The sequence below is a fragment of the Festucalex cinctus genome, chromosome 1 (assembly GCF_051991245.1).
Source record: "Festucalex cinctus isolate MCC-2025b chromosome 1, RoL_Fcin_1.0, whole genome shotgun sequence".
NCBI lineage: Eukaryota > Metazoa > Chordata > Actinopteri > Syngnathiformes > Syngnathidae > Festucalex > Festucalex cinctus.
Window position 1 is genome coordinate 26,983,618 of NC_135411.1, and position 13,664 is coordinate 26,997,281.

General features: G+C 41.6%; 1 protein-coding gene and 1 long non-coding RNA gene across 3 annotated transcripts in view; one reads left to right on the plus strand and one right to left on the minus strand.

Annotated features, from left to right (window-relative positions):
• The window catches only part of LOC144022162 (uncharacterized), a 21,613-nt gene continuing 7,949 nt past the window's right edge, over window positions 1–13,664 (plus strand). Inside the window, exons 1-4 of one of the 2 annotated variants that reach the window (XR_013284282.1) lie at window positions 1–168; window positions 879–981; window positions 1,180–1,261; window positions 2,619–2,806. This is a non-coding gene — a long non-coding RNA (uncharacterized LOC144022162). Of the gene's footprint in view, window positions 169–878; window positions 982–1,179; window positions 1,262–2,618; window positions 2,807–13,664 lie in introns of those variants that run through there. The other variant, XR_013284283.1, reaches the window with a different exon arrangement.
• Window positions 659–10,825, minus strand: LOC144022139 (myosin heavy chain, fast skeletal muscle-like). The gene is made up of 39 exons (XM_077526663.1): window positions 10,619–10,825; window positions 10,315–10,458; window positions 10,073–10,229; window positions 9,972–9,999; window positions 9,783–9,891; window positions 9,411–9,503; window positions 9,258–9,321; window positions 9,071–9,169; window positions 8,890–8,993; window positions 8,669–8,807; window positions 8,449–8,567; window positions 8,219–8,368; window positions 7,967–8,137; window positions 7,572–7,878; window positions 7,428–7,501; window positions 7,257–7,344; window positions 7,069–7,186; window positions 6,865–6,988; window positions 6,644–6,780; window positions 6,290–6,545; window positions 5,926–6,168; window positions 5,670–5,846; window positions 5,431–5,576; window positions 5,254–5,344; window positions 4,784–5,173; window positions 4,544–4,670; window positions 3,971–4,089; window positions 3,686–3,882; window positions 3,394–3,577; window positions 3,157–3,322; window positions 2,935–3,059; window positions 2,499–2,807; window positions 2,227–2,430; window positions 1,986–2,111; window positions 1,729–1,899; window positions 1,259–1,363; window positions 1,085–1,180; window positions 871–1,002; window positions 659–765 (listed from the first exon to the last, which is right to left on the minus strand). The coding sequence occupies exons 1-39, from the start codon at window positions 10,823–10,825 to the stop codon at window positions 745–747; spliced, it is 5,817 nt and encodes a 1,938-aa protein (XP_077382789.1). The 3' UTR covers window positions 659–744.

The window sequence follows — 13,664 nt, forward strand, 5'->3', positions numbered from 1 at the left end:
ACTCTTGAGGAGTTGAGGGACAGGGAAAAATGGGGAAAAAACAAAAGAAATAAAGCAACAAGCAAATACACTACGTACTATGTTATATCTCTACACTAGTTAGCTAACTAGCGACGTCTGTACCGTGAAAATGCATCATCCCTGGATATGGCAGGAGACAGTGCACCGGTACGTGGTTAGCCCGCGAGCTAGCTGATGGCTAGCATCTCTCGTTGGGCACTGGAAAGCCCCAGCTCAAACGTAGATGTGTAGTTATAAGAAAGATGCAGAACAAAGTATTATAGCTTTCATTTTTCGGTGAAGCGTGGGTTCGCTTATCGTCAGACAGCGTTTGCGAGCATGCTACGATTCATTACGATTCTGAAACCTCAATTTATAGAATTGCCGATTTTCTTAATCATTCAAATTTGACACGGTTGTTCACACTAATCTGTTGTGTCAGTTTTCCAAATACTCAAATTCACTTTAAAGGAACTTTGAAAGAATATGTGACTATTTTTTTTGTCAGTTTGCGTTCAGGAGGGTCTTGAGCTCAGTAAGTTAAAGTCTGATCTTATAAAGGATTTATTTTTAATAGATGTACCCCCCACACACACATCTGTGTAAATTTATGCATGACATTCTTCAGTAGACACCATTTTAATGTTGAATAGACACATTATTTTTAAAGCTTTATTGTTTTAATTGAATTGACAGACAACAGGGTCCATATTTTATGGATCCCTCCAACAATCCCACTGGATCTTATTCGGTAGCGTCACTTCCCTGAAAAAGAAGTGTGAAGATTATGATTCTTCAGTGAGAGACTATACGTTTGATGCAGACTAGAAAGTTCCACTGTACGTTTTATGCTTAGAATCAATATGTTACCTTTCCAGCATCACGACTCTTGACCCTCAGCTTGTTGACCTGGGACTCTGCAATGTCAGCACGCTCTTGAGCCTCTTCCAGCTCATGCTGGACCTTCCTGAGCCTGGACATGTGAGTGTTAGCCTGCTCCTCCTGCAAGAGACAATGAAAGTTGTTTAAATTTTTGAATAGGCCTGTATGTTATATTTATTCGATTGCTATGTAGCTCACGTACAGCCTCCTCAGCTTGTCTCTTGTAAGCCTTGACTTTCAGCTGCAGTTTATCTACCAGATCCTGAAGCCTGGTCCCGTTCTTCTTGTCCTCCTCAGTCTGTATAGGTAGAAGTGTGAAATTTTCAGTCTGCTGACCCAAAAAGGAGGGCTGTAACTGTGTTGAAATGGAACACACCTGGTAAGTCAGCTCTTTCACTCTTCTCTCATATTTGCGGACACCTTTAACAGCATCAGCTCCACGTCTCTGCTCAGTCTCGACTTCAGTTTCCAGCTCACGGACCTGGAAAGTGGACACAAATATCATTCTTTAACGATAAGAGAAATACTGGGATAGATTGTTTTTGATCAGATAGATCAGCAGTTAGTATGAAATTCAGCAGACTACAAAGTTCCACCTGGCAAGTGATTTTAAGGTTGGTTGCTTACTTAAAATATTACATGGCTTAGTACAGGGTGGGCAAACTCGGTCGTCGAGGGCCGGAGTACTAAGGCCCTGAGTACCTTCCTGTCTACCTCATGTTCCACTCTTCATTCCACCTTTGAAGTAATTCGAAGGTTGGTTGCTTACTTGAAATATTACATGGCTCCGTTCCTTCCTGTCTTTCTACCTCATGTTCCATTCTTCTGTCCACATGCATTTCATACCCTCGACTCAAGTTTCTGGAGTTGCTTCTTGCCACCCTTCATGGCGAGGTTCTCAGCCTCATCCAGACGGTGTTGCAGGTCCTTGACAGTGACTTCCAGGTTCTTCTTCATCCTCTCCAGGTGAGCACTCGTGTCCTGCTCCTTCTTCAGCTCTTCAGCCATCATGGCAGCCTGAAGTGGTTAAATGTGACACAAGTCGTTCACATTCTATTACAAATCTTGTAACGTCTTCTTAGTCACTTTGTAAGTAGACTCACATCAGTGATAGCCTTTTTGGCCTTCTCTTCAGCATTTCTTGATTCCTGAACGGCATCATCCACTTCACTCTGGATCTGGACAAGGTCGGACTCCAGCTTCTTCTTGGTGTTCAGCAAACTCGTGTTCTTAATATTTAGGGAAAATTATTTTTAGACATATTTCGAAAAACAGTACATCAGTGAGTGATGACGGCAGTCATGCTGATGTTTGTCATGTGATGTCAACTAATGACAACCAAACCTGAGAGTGAAGCAATCCGACACGCTCACTAGCATCAACCAGCTCCTGCTCAGCCACTTTGCGTCCTCTCTCCGTCTGCTCCAAAGCAGCTCTCAGCTCTTCGATTTCAGCCAGCATCAGGCCATTCCTGCGCTCCACCATGGCAACCTGTTCCTTCATGTCATCCTGCCCTCTGATAGCATCGTCAAGGTGCAATTGGGCATCCTGACAAAAACCAAATGATCAATTTTCTGTGCCCATGAGCATTTCTGATGCAATGATGAGAGGCTGACCTTGAGTTGTCCCTGGACATTCCTCAGTTGTTTCTGGGCTTCAGCAGCCTGTCTGTTGGCATGGCTCAGCTGAATCTCCATCTCGTTCAGGTCTCCCTCCATCTTCTTCTTCACTCTCAGGGCGTCATTCCTGCTCCTGACCTCAGCATCAAGAGTGCTCTGCATGGAGTCAATCACTCTCTGGCTGTTCCTCTTGAACTGCTCCATCTCCTCGTCCTTCTCGGCCAGCTTCCTGTCAACCTCACCCTTGATCTGGTTGAGCTCAAGCTGCACGCGGAGAATCTTGGACTCTTCGTGCTCCAGTGTGCCCTGTGTTTAAGAAACGTTACCTCAGTCAGACTGCAGAGACCCACAGTGTTGTCATGTCAGAAACACAAATTTGAATTTTTCAAAGAGTATCACAGTGATTTGATGTCATGCTACTATAATGTGATACCTCTGCTTCCTCCAGAGCGGTCTGAATCTCAACCTTTTCACTTTCTACCACCTTTTTAGCTTTCTCCAGCTCATGGATGCTTTTTCCGGTCTCCCCGATCTGCTCGGTTAGATCAGAAATCTCCTCTGCAGGTCAAAACCAACAAAAGCATGTTATTTGGAGCACTTTTCAAAACAACCATTGTGATCATTTGTTCTAGGTGTAGAGTGCAAATACACGCACGCTGCAGGTTCTTGTTCTCCCGCTTCATGGTCTCCAGCTGATCCAGAGACTCCTCATATGAGTTTTTCATTTTGAACAGTTCAGTACTGAGCGAACGAGCTTCCTTCTGGGATCCTTCCAGCTCTGCCTGACCCTCCTCATACTTCTGCTTCCATTCTGCCAGGACCTGGAATTACAAAGCCCAATTAGAAATTGGGTCATTTGTAATTGATGAATGCTTCAAATGTAGATATAAACCTTATCGAAGTTCCTCTGCTTCTTGTCAAGGTTGGCAGCCAGGGCATTAGCTCTCTCCACATCAATCATGAGGTCCTCCACCTCACCTTGGAGCCTCTGCTTGGTCTTCTCCAAAGAGGCACATTTGGAGTTCACAGCTTCAATGGACTCTTCAGCCTCTTGAAGACGCTGGGCAAGCTTCTTCCTGAAATGGGCAATATTTTTTCGTTTTCATTGTTGTGCAGATAATTAGCTACTGTAAAATCACTTGACTGTTATAAATAGAGCATATAGAGGTGCCTAATTCATTTACTTGGCATCTTCCAGCTCTTCAGTGCGCTGTATAGCATCAGTCTCATATTTTGATCTCCATTGTGCCACCTCACTGTTGGCCTTGGACATTCCTCGCTGCAGCTCAGCTTTAGCCTCCTGCTCCTCTTCATATTGCTCTCTGAGCAGATCGCAGTCATGGCGGGCAGACTGAACAGCATGAGCTAGAGCATTTTTGGCCTATTGATTTACAACAAAAGGAGAGCATGAGTGACATTTATACACTGGATTGTTGTCCTTGGAAAAATAGTCACATTGGGTCTTCTACCTTCACTTCTTCCTCAATATGTCTCTTAAGCTCTTCAATCTGTTGAGTGTAAGCCTGCTTGCCCCTGGTCAGCTGGGAAATCAGGGCTTCCTTCTCTTCAAGCTGACGAGCAAACTCACCTAAATAATGTGAGCAAGATTTTGTAGTATTTTTAGCGAATATGTGAATCCACGTGTGCAGAACCGCCAGTATGCGTCAACTGTACTTCAGGATTACATTTTTTTTTTAATTGTTTTTATGGCAATGAAAGAATACAGTATAACTGTAAGAAACAATCAAAACTGATTCCTTCGTTTCGGCATTAAGTTGGAATTGGAAAATGTTGTTTTGCTAAATATTTACTAATGTGATTGAAGAACGTGTGCCATAATGTGAGTTACGTTTTTTTTAATTGAACCACTTAAATAAATTAACACCACAATATATATATATATATATATATATATATATATATATATATATATATATATATATATATATATATATATTTTTTTTTTTTAATGAGGTGATTGAGGTTACTTCCACTATCACTTCGTGTGGTAACAAACTGAGAATGTTTTGCGGATGACTCACCATTCTCCGTTTGCAGTCTTGCCTTCTGTGCACTCAAGTCATTCAGCTGCCGAACATTCTCATCATTTTTGGACTTAATTTCACTTAACTGGTCTTCAAGAGTTCTGCACATTTTCTCCAAGTTGCCCTGCAATGACCAATTCATTTCAGATCATCTTATCTTATCTTATCTTATCTTATTTTTTTATTTTTTTAAATCAGACAATGTGTATTGGAGTTTTCACAAAGGCTGAAACAAACCTTGGCTTTCGCAACAGCCTCCATGTTGCTGGAGAGGTCATCAATCTCCATCTTGTACTCGCTTTTCTCCTTCTCCAGCTTTTGCTTGACACGCTGAAGGTTGTCGATCTGCTCGCCCAGCTCTGCAACGCTGTCCGCCTGCTTCTTGCGGAGAGCGGCTGCCGTAGCCTCATGCTGCAGGGTGGACTCTTCAAGATCACGACGCAGCTTCTGGAACTCCGCCTCGCGCTTCTTGTTCATCTCAATCTGCGCGGCTGTTGCTCCACCAGCTTCCTCCAGCCTCTCGCTGATCTCCTCCAGTTCCCTGGAAAGGTCGGCCCTCTGCTTCTCCACCTTGGCTCGGGCAGCCCTCTCAGCCTCAATCTCCTCTTCCAGCTCTTCAATGCGAGCCTAGGTTTGAACAAATCAGTGTATTAGCTAAAACACAATAAGGCTTTCATATGTCAACTCTCATAAAATAACCAATGTACCTGAAGTTCCTTGATCTTCTTCTGGAGCTGAGCACCAAGGGACTGTTCATCCTCAATCTTGCTGAGCAGCTGGCTGGTCTCAAAGTCTTTCCTTTGATTTGAAAGGAAAATTGCAGGCTACATTATGTTTTTGCTTGCAGCAGGGAAGGATATACTAAATATTGTATTTTCTCTTACTTTTTTATTTTTTCCTCTGATTGTTGTTTATCATTCTCCAGATCCATTATGGATTCCTGGGCCAGTTTCAGATCTCCCTCAAGCTTCCTCTTGGCTCTCTCAAGGTCCATGCGGAGCTTCTTCTCTTGCTCCAGTGAGCCCTCAAGCTGTTATATAGTAATTTTGTAATGTAAATTAGTAATAATCTTTAACAAGATATACTTCCAAATTTCTTAATGTCAATGCAGTGGTGTGCTTACATCATCCACTTGCTGTTCTAGCTTTGTCTTGGCCTTGGTCAGAGTATTGACTTTGTCTTCCTCTGCCTGAAGATCATCCAGTGTTTGCTGGTGGACCTCCTGGAGGGCTTTCTTCTCTTTTGTTAACTTGGCAATAGACTCATCTTGAGATGCCATCTCCTCTGTCAGGTTTTTCACCTGAAATATTAATTCAGTGCATCATTGTTGTTTCTGCTAGTGAGAATCAAAATCAAGTCAAAGGCAAAATAAAGTAGACCTTGTTTTCAGTGGCATGTTTCTCCTTCTCCACTTTAGCCAAAGTGAGTTCCAAGTCATCAATATCTTTTTTCAGCTCTGAGCATTCGTCTTCCAGCTTCCTCTTCTTGGCAGTCAGCTCAGCGTTGATTTCTTCTTCATCTTCCAGCCTCTCAGTTGTCTCTTTGAGTTTAGCCTCAAGCTGGATTTTGCTTTTAATGAGCCCCTCGCATCTCTCCTCAGCATCTGAGAGGTTCTCACTTTCCTGTTAAATAGAAGTACGGTTTGTCTCTGAATGAAAACAAAATAATGTTTTATTTGTACAAGAACGTAGTGATGTAACAACTGTGTGACTGATCTGGAAACATGTCTCAGAGATCACTCACAGATGCTACTTGCAGTTGCAGGTCATTCTTCTCCTGTAACAGGGAAACCATTTTTTCCTCCAGCTCTTTCTTTTTGGCCAGAGCCGTAGCCAGGTCAGCTTGCATCTTGCCATAATTCTCCTTCATCTGCTGCAACTCTTTTTCAGTCTCAGCACTCTTCAGGAGAGGCTTGATCTTGAAATATAGATGCATCCATGGCCAGTTTTTCACATTCATGAATGAGCGCATGTTGTACTGGATGGTGAAGATTGCATCTCTAGGTAACACAGCATGAAACAATTTGGATTAGCTGTGTGTTGGTGTAATTTGTTTGACAAAAGCGAAAATGAAAAATATTTTATTTTTATTTTTTACCTCCTCTCCATCATCTTGACAAACTCTTTCCTCATGAGGAATCCTCTGCAGAGAGCCTGAGTCATGGTCACCAATGCAGCCAGTTTCTCATCTCGCATCTCCTCCAAGGTACCCAGCAGACCAGCTTTGAAGAACACCTATGTGGTATAAATAATGTAACTTGCCAGTTGCCAATCTATGGACAAGATATCCCAAACAACATATGGCCATTCGTGACACACCTTTGTGTGGCCAAATTTGTACTGTGTGTGATCCACATCAATGGAGCCCAACAGTTTCTCTGCAGCCTTCTTATTGTCAATGAACTGACCCTCAGGGATGACACTAGCATTCAATACTTTATATCTGCAGGAGAATGAGAAACATATATTGGTTACCTTATTTTAGGTCAGCGAAAAACAACTTCTGTTGATTTTTGCTGTCACCTCTGCTTGAAATCACCATAGAGGATTCTGCTGGGGAAGCCCTTCCTGCAGATTCGGATGCCTTCGAGCACACCATTACACCTCAGCTGGTGGATGACCAAGAAGTTCTCCATGAGACCTGAACATTGTTCAAAAGATTTCATTGCAGTCTCAAACAAGTGTTTGGAGTTAAAAACACGGCATCCAACCTGGGGTCTTTGTTTCATTGGGAATCAGGCAACGCACAAAATGAGGATGAGTGCTCCTTAAGTTGGTCATCAGCTTGCCCAAGTTCTCCTATGAGATGAAATATCGTCATTATGACAACCATCAACTTCAAATCATGATCCCATAAGGAAACTTGTGATTGCTGACATTACCCTGAATAGAGCCGAGACAGTCTGGAAGGAACCACCCTTCTTTTTCCCACCACCCTTCTTGCCACCGCCGGCCTCTGTTTTACAAATGATTGTCATTATATGCACACCAAAACATTTCCAGTATTTACAGCATGAGCTTCATACCCTCAGCTGAAGCATGCGTAGCGTACAACATGCACAGCAGTTTGTTTGAAGACTTCTGGTACAGCTGGACAACGGAGTCATTCAGTGGGTCCTTGTTCTTGTCCAACCAGCCACTAATATTGTAGTCCACAGTACCAGCATAGTGGACCAATGAGAAGTGGGCTTCGGCCTTGCCCTTTGCAGGCTTTGGCTTCTCAAAGGCCTTGGTCTTGCCAAGATGCTGATCATACAGCTTGTTTTTGAAGGATGTGTCTGTAGCCTTGGGGAACATGCACTCCTCTTCAAGGATGGAGAAGATACCCATTGGCTGTTGGGGGAAACGGTGTCGGCCATTTTGTAGGAACGCTGAAATTTGTCATCATTTTCTCAGTTACCAAAAAGCACATTTGTCTTACCTTCTCAATAAGCTCAATGCAAGCAGCCAAGTCCATCCCAAAATCAATAAAGTCCCAATCAATGCCTTCTTTCTTGTATTCCTCTTGCTCCAGGACAAACATATGATGGTTGAAGAATTGTTGCAGTTTCTCATTGGTGAAGTTGATGCACAGTTGCTCCAAGCTGTTGAACTACATACAGTGCACCGATGAATCAATTGAGTGATCTACAGTATGTAGATTTAGTTTGACATAAAATATGTGAAGACTCACGTCAAAAATCTCAAATCCAGCAATATCCAACACCCCAATGAAGAACTGCCTTGGCTGCTTTGTGTCCAACATCTCATTGATGCGGATGACCATCCACAAGAACATTTTCTCATAGACGGACTTGCACAAGGCTGAGACAGCATTGTTGACCTAGTATGGAGATGATAGGTTTGCAATTTTGGAGTTTCAATATGGAAATAGATATGGAGTCTCAATATGATTTGACTTACCTGTGGGACGGTCTGACCTTTGGTCACCATCTCGTTACCAACTTTGACTCTGGGGTAACACAGACATTTCAGCATATCAGCTGAGTTCAGGCCCATAAGATAGGCAATCTTGTCAGCCACTAACAAAAATATAGTTTAACAGTGAGCTTAGACATGTACAGAAGGAAGCTTTTTGTTCAACCCTTGACGCATTTCACTTCCTATAATATCCAAGACATACCCTCAGTGCCATCAGGCTCAGCCTGTTCCTCACGCTGCTTCTGCTTGAATTTCATGTTGCCATGATGCATCACAGCACCAGTCAGCTTGTAGATGCCAAGTTTCTCTTCTGCAGTGAATCCCAGGATGTCAATAGCTGTCTACAAAAAAAAAAAAAAAAGATATGATGATGTTCGCACAATAATTTCTGAAATTAGGTTATTTTTAGCCTTATTGACTCACATCTGTTGCAATGAACTCCTCGACATCATTGATGCTTTTCACCGTGATTTCACCCTGACTGATCATTGGGTAGTCATAAGGGTTGGTGGTGATCAGAAGAGCCTCTGGAATACAGTTGAGGGAACACATGAATCAATTTTTATATTTGTCTGATGTTTTTGTTTTATTTGACGTGACATACCTAGCAGCTCGGGCTTGTGTCCAGTCATCAGCTGATAGAAGATATGGTAGCTCCTCTCCGCAGACAACTGGAAAGTGACACGGGACTTCTCCAGCAGATCTGACCATTTGTTGGACAAACAAAGATTTACATGGAGCCAATTTTTGTGTGTGGGTGTGTGTAATTCATGTAGTTAGTTAAAACTCACAAGTTTCAATATCAGCTGAGGCCAGCTTTCCAGTAGAGCCAAAGTGGATTCTGATGAATTTACCCTAAATGTATTAGCAGTAAGATGCCACTTTGGTTTGTTAACAGTAATTATGCAAGAGTTAAAGAAGAGCGTTACAATTCAATGACTTACAAAACGAGAGGAGTTGTCATTCCTCACAGTCTTGGCATTACCGTAGGCCTCCAGCAGAGGGTTGGCTGCAATGATTTGATCTTCCAGGGAACCCTACAAGAGCATAATTATGCTGTCAGCCAAGTTTTTTATTTTTTTATTTTTTTATTTTTTTTAGACAAACTAATTAAGCTCCTCCAAGAGAAGGACATGTGTTCTTTAGTATGGTAGCATTTGCTGTGATTATGTTTGTTAACACTGAGACATTTTAATTTCACTGTGAATCTAGCATGTAACTTAAATGCCATGATTCAGACATATGCAAAAAGTTGGTATCAGCGAAGGATGATTTGGATTTGGTCTTTGTTCTTTTCAGTACAATTCTAGTTTTACCTGCAACTTCCCAGATGCCTCAGCCTTCTTTGCTCCAGCAACTGCAATTGTTGCAAAGTACTGGATGACACGCTTGGTGTTGACAGTCTTTCCAGCACCGGATTCTCCACTTGGGCAAAACGAGAATAATATTGAATGCTTATGTTGTTTTCAATACTTTGTCAAACGTTAGGTTTTTGTTGAACTCACGTGATAAGGACAGACTGGTTCTCACGATCTATGATTGAAAGGAAACAAATAAAGTAAGTTGATAGCTAATACATTTTCACACAAGTTTATTGTGATGTTACCAGTGAGCATGAACTGATAGGCATTGTCAGAGATGGAGAAGATGTGGGGTGGAGCTTCAATCCTCTTCTTGCCTCTGTAGGCCCCGACAACCTGAGTGTCGTACACGGGAAGCCACTTGTAGGGGTTCACCACAACGCAGAACAGGCCGGAGTAGGTCTGCAAAGAGATTGCATTGCTCTCATAAAGCTCCTGCCTGTGTGACAAATCTATTACTTCAGTAAAACAACTTGTGTAGACTCACGTAGATCATCCATGATGCAAAACGCTCTTTGAGGTTATACAACACGGCAGGCTCGTTGAGGTGGGTCATCATGGCCATGTCCTCAATTTTGTCGAACTTGGGAGGGTTCATTGGATGGATGTCGTCTTCTTTGACAGTTACTGTCTAAAAGGCAAATCAAGTGTTTTTTGTTTTTGTTTTTGTTTTTGGTGCAAATATTTGGTCAGATATTACCAAAAGACCTGCAGTATATCACACTGATAATTCTGAGCTATTTCCTTAGTAAAGGTCTAGTAGGTTTAATTTGGGGCCTCAATACATTTACCTTCTTTGAAATTAGGGTCTCAACGGTGGCCTTGCCCCCCTCTCTTTGGATGAGTTTACCCTTGAGGTACATCTCTTCAGCATCGACCACAAAGTAGGCTGTTTTGGCATCAAACGGCGTATTCTGAGCTTCAAGCCTCTCCTTCTCTGGCTTTCGCAGGTAAATGGTTGCGACGCCATACTGCTCCATCTCTATGTCGGTGCTCATGGTGGCACTTTATTGGAGACTGCAGGAAGGCACATTTCATAGGTTTACGTTCTCCGTTTCATATTTCTGTCTTTTTGGAAATTGCCATCAATGTGTTCATCACCCGCATGAATCACTTACCCAAGTATTTTAAAGTACAAGAAATTATAATTTACCTCTTAAAGTCCCAACAAATGATGAAAATCTTCTTATGAGCCTATGAATAAATGAGTCAAGGTGAACATATTTATTTAAAAATATGACCACAAAAACATTACGTCGGTGCTATTTATTCACTTACCTGTGTTGGAAAAGTTATTGTCAGAGTCCCGGGCACTGTCTTTTATAGAGGATGACTGTCTGCGTGGTAGGTGTGCCCTGCTCAGTTTGGGCATGTATTCTTGTCATGTTGTCGCTAATCCTGTGACATTGACATTTAACGTGATTGTGTTGCCTTGTGCCTAGTTTTATGGCTGCCTAGTTTTATGGCTGCCTTGTTTTTTCCCTCCTTGCCAAGGCTAAATGGGGGGAAAAAAATACCCACTAATAATTGGGAGAAAAAATTAAATGGAACAATTATAATACCCTTCAGCAGTGTGATAGGTTATATTATTTCTGCTAAAAAGTTTAGATATAGTTATTATAGTGATAGTGCTGATACAATATAAATGAAGCTAACAACCCTGGTGTCCTTATATAACAAATAAGCAAAATGGTCAGAATAATTTAAGGACCCCATATTTGAGTGTTGTTTGGGATCTATGATGTGCAATTGTTGTTTCTGACTGAATTATCGGTGACATTTGATCACCTTAATATGGTGCACCATGTTAGGCACTGGCTGTGGTTTTGGCGAAGCACGCAAATGTCATTGGTATACAGTTGCAGATGCAGCACACACCTCGCATGTCTGAAATAAAATTGAGGCTGAGCGCCAATCCAGAAAACTTGGTGAGGGATTACACATCCCCTTGGAATGCAGCGGATGAACAGTTGTCATCAAGACTCAGATAAGACCCAAAATTAGTCCTTTGCCAATAAACAAGATGTTAGAGATACCATCATCAATAAAAGCGCAAGAGTAGACAGATGTCGCTTTTGAAAAACGACTGTGACAAAAATGGCATCATGCCATTTTAGCAATTTTTATTTATTTATTTATTTATTTTTTGTTGTTAATTTGACATTTTTAAATTTGGATTGCTGAGTCAAGCGTTGCTGCCACCCTTTAAGTTTACCTGACACCCTTTGTTCCAAAAGTTAGGTGACCTGGAAGCAAAGATATATGTTCAGCTGGTATGAACATAATTGGTCCATACCTCCACTCAAGGTGAGTCAGATTAACCATCAGCCCTTTTATTGGTCTGAATTGGGCCCTACCTGTTGCACTGCTTTTCCATTAGGGTCTATTTTTGAAAAAGCAAAGGTTTATAGGTGGTGTTGTAAATAGGTGCTAGTTTCCTGGCAGAGAGACGCATGCGTCCAGTTGTTTGACACCTTGCAGCCTGTCGTTCATCTCCAATATGGGTTTGTTAATGTAGCACATGACTTCTTTCTGGGTCACCTTGACTTCAGCAAACTCACGGCCCATTGTTCAGAGCGGTGACAGTATTTTGCACCCCAGATCACACTGGCAGCATGGTGGCATCACTATTTAACTGGAACCTCTTCAATTTGTCAAGTTAAATATAGCTTGAGTCATAATGGGCCTAAAATACGGTTCTTGCTGATGCTTCATATCTGCTTTGTTGACACATTCAGACTTTTGAGCTCAGCCTTGTAATATCATTACATTTTCTGGTAACTAATTGTAGTTGTTGAAATGATTTATGGATTGTTTTTTTTTTCTCTCCTTAGTATGTCCTTGTGTCTGCCCTTTCCTATTAATTTGTCCCCTAGCACCGGCTCCCCCCACATCCAGCCTTTTAACTGAAATAAAACACCTCCAAAATATCTGGAGAGGAGGAGTCTAACACACTTTAAGGGAACAAAGGTGGCAAACTCTCTCTTCTTTTTAGAAAGTGCTTTTTAAAGGTCAAATCAGTTGTGTAGAGTCTCGACGGTTCTCTGCCACAAAAAAATCCAGTAATTTATTGCTTCACAAATTTATTGCTAATTTTACATAAACTTGCGGTTAACAATTGGACTTTTCTGGACATTAAATGTTCAGTTTGTCATTTACGATGGTTGATTTTTTTTTTTTTTGGGTCTTCATGGGCAGTGTGCTGCCATTATCTAATGAGCTGAATAAAGCCAGCTTTAACGGCTAAGTACAGTATATCATTGCACTAAATATGGCTGAAATGTCTTGAAAATAGCAAGGGTTCTCTTGACACATACTTCCACTGCAAATTGTAAATGTAGCCAGCCACAAAGTCTTGCGGCTCTTTGTGGTCGTCATGAATCAGTATGTGATTTAATGATCCATGGATCTGCATGTGCTCAAAAAGTTACAGTATTAACTTTTCTGATCTGTTTGTCACATTTCCATGATAGGCAAAAGCAAAAAAAAATATTTCATAATAACATACCACAAATCGTTATTTGAGCAATTTAACATCTGAATCATAAAGGTTTGCTTTACACAGTCATCAGGCGTATGGTTTAGCTATTTCTTCTACAACTTTAAGCCACTAATAGTGAGATAAAGATGAAAACAAAGTGTGTGTGTGTGCATGCTGATCTTATCTGGCACTGAGCCCGGGGCATTTGACTATCTGAAAAACAGTTGACATGCTTTGCTGCTGCTGTTTTGTTTCGGAACCGAATTCAAACACAGTAGTCATATACATCGCGCGATTCTCGAATCGATTCAATAATCGGCAGAATCGATTTTTTTGTATTTTTTATTTTTTTATTT

Excerpts from the sequence above, each read along its gene's own strand:
- LOC144022139 (XM_077526663.1), bottom strand. The coding sequence starts at position 10,825 with ATGAGCACCGACATAGAGATGGAGCAGTATGGCGTCGCAACCATTTAC. Across the intron at positions 10,459-10,618 it reads AGACCCTAATTTCAAAGAAG|ACAGTAACTGTCAAAGAAGA; the intron begins GTAAATGTATTG and ends TTTGCCTTTTAG. Across the intron at positions 4,090-4,543 it reads AAGACTGCAAACGGAGAATG|GTGAGTTTGCTCGTCAGCTT; the intron begins GTGAGTCATCCG and ends CACATTATTTAG.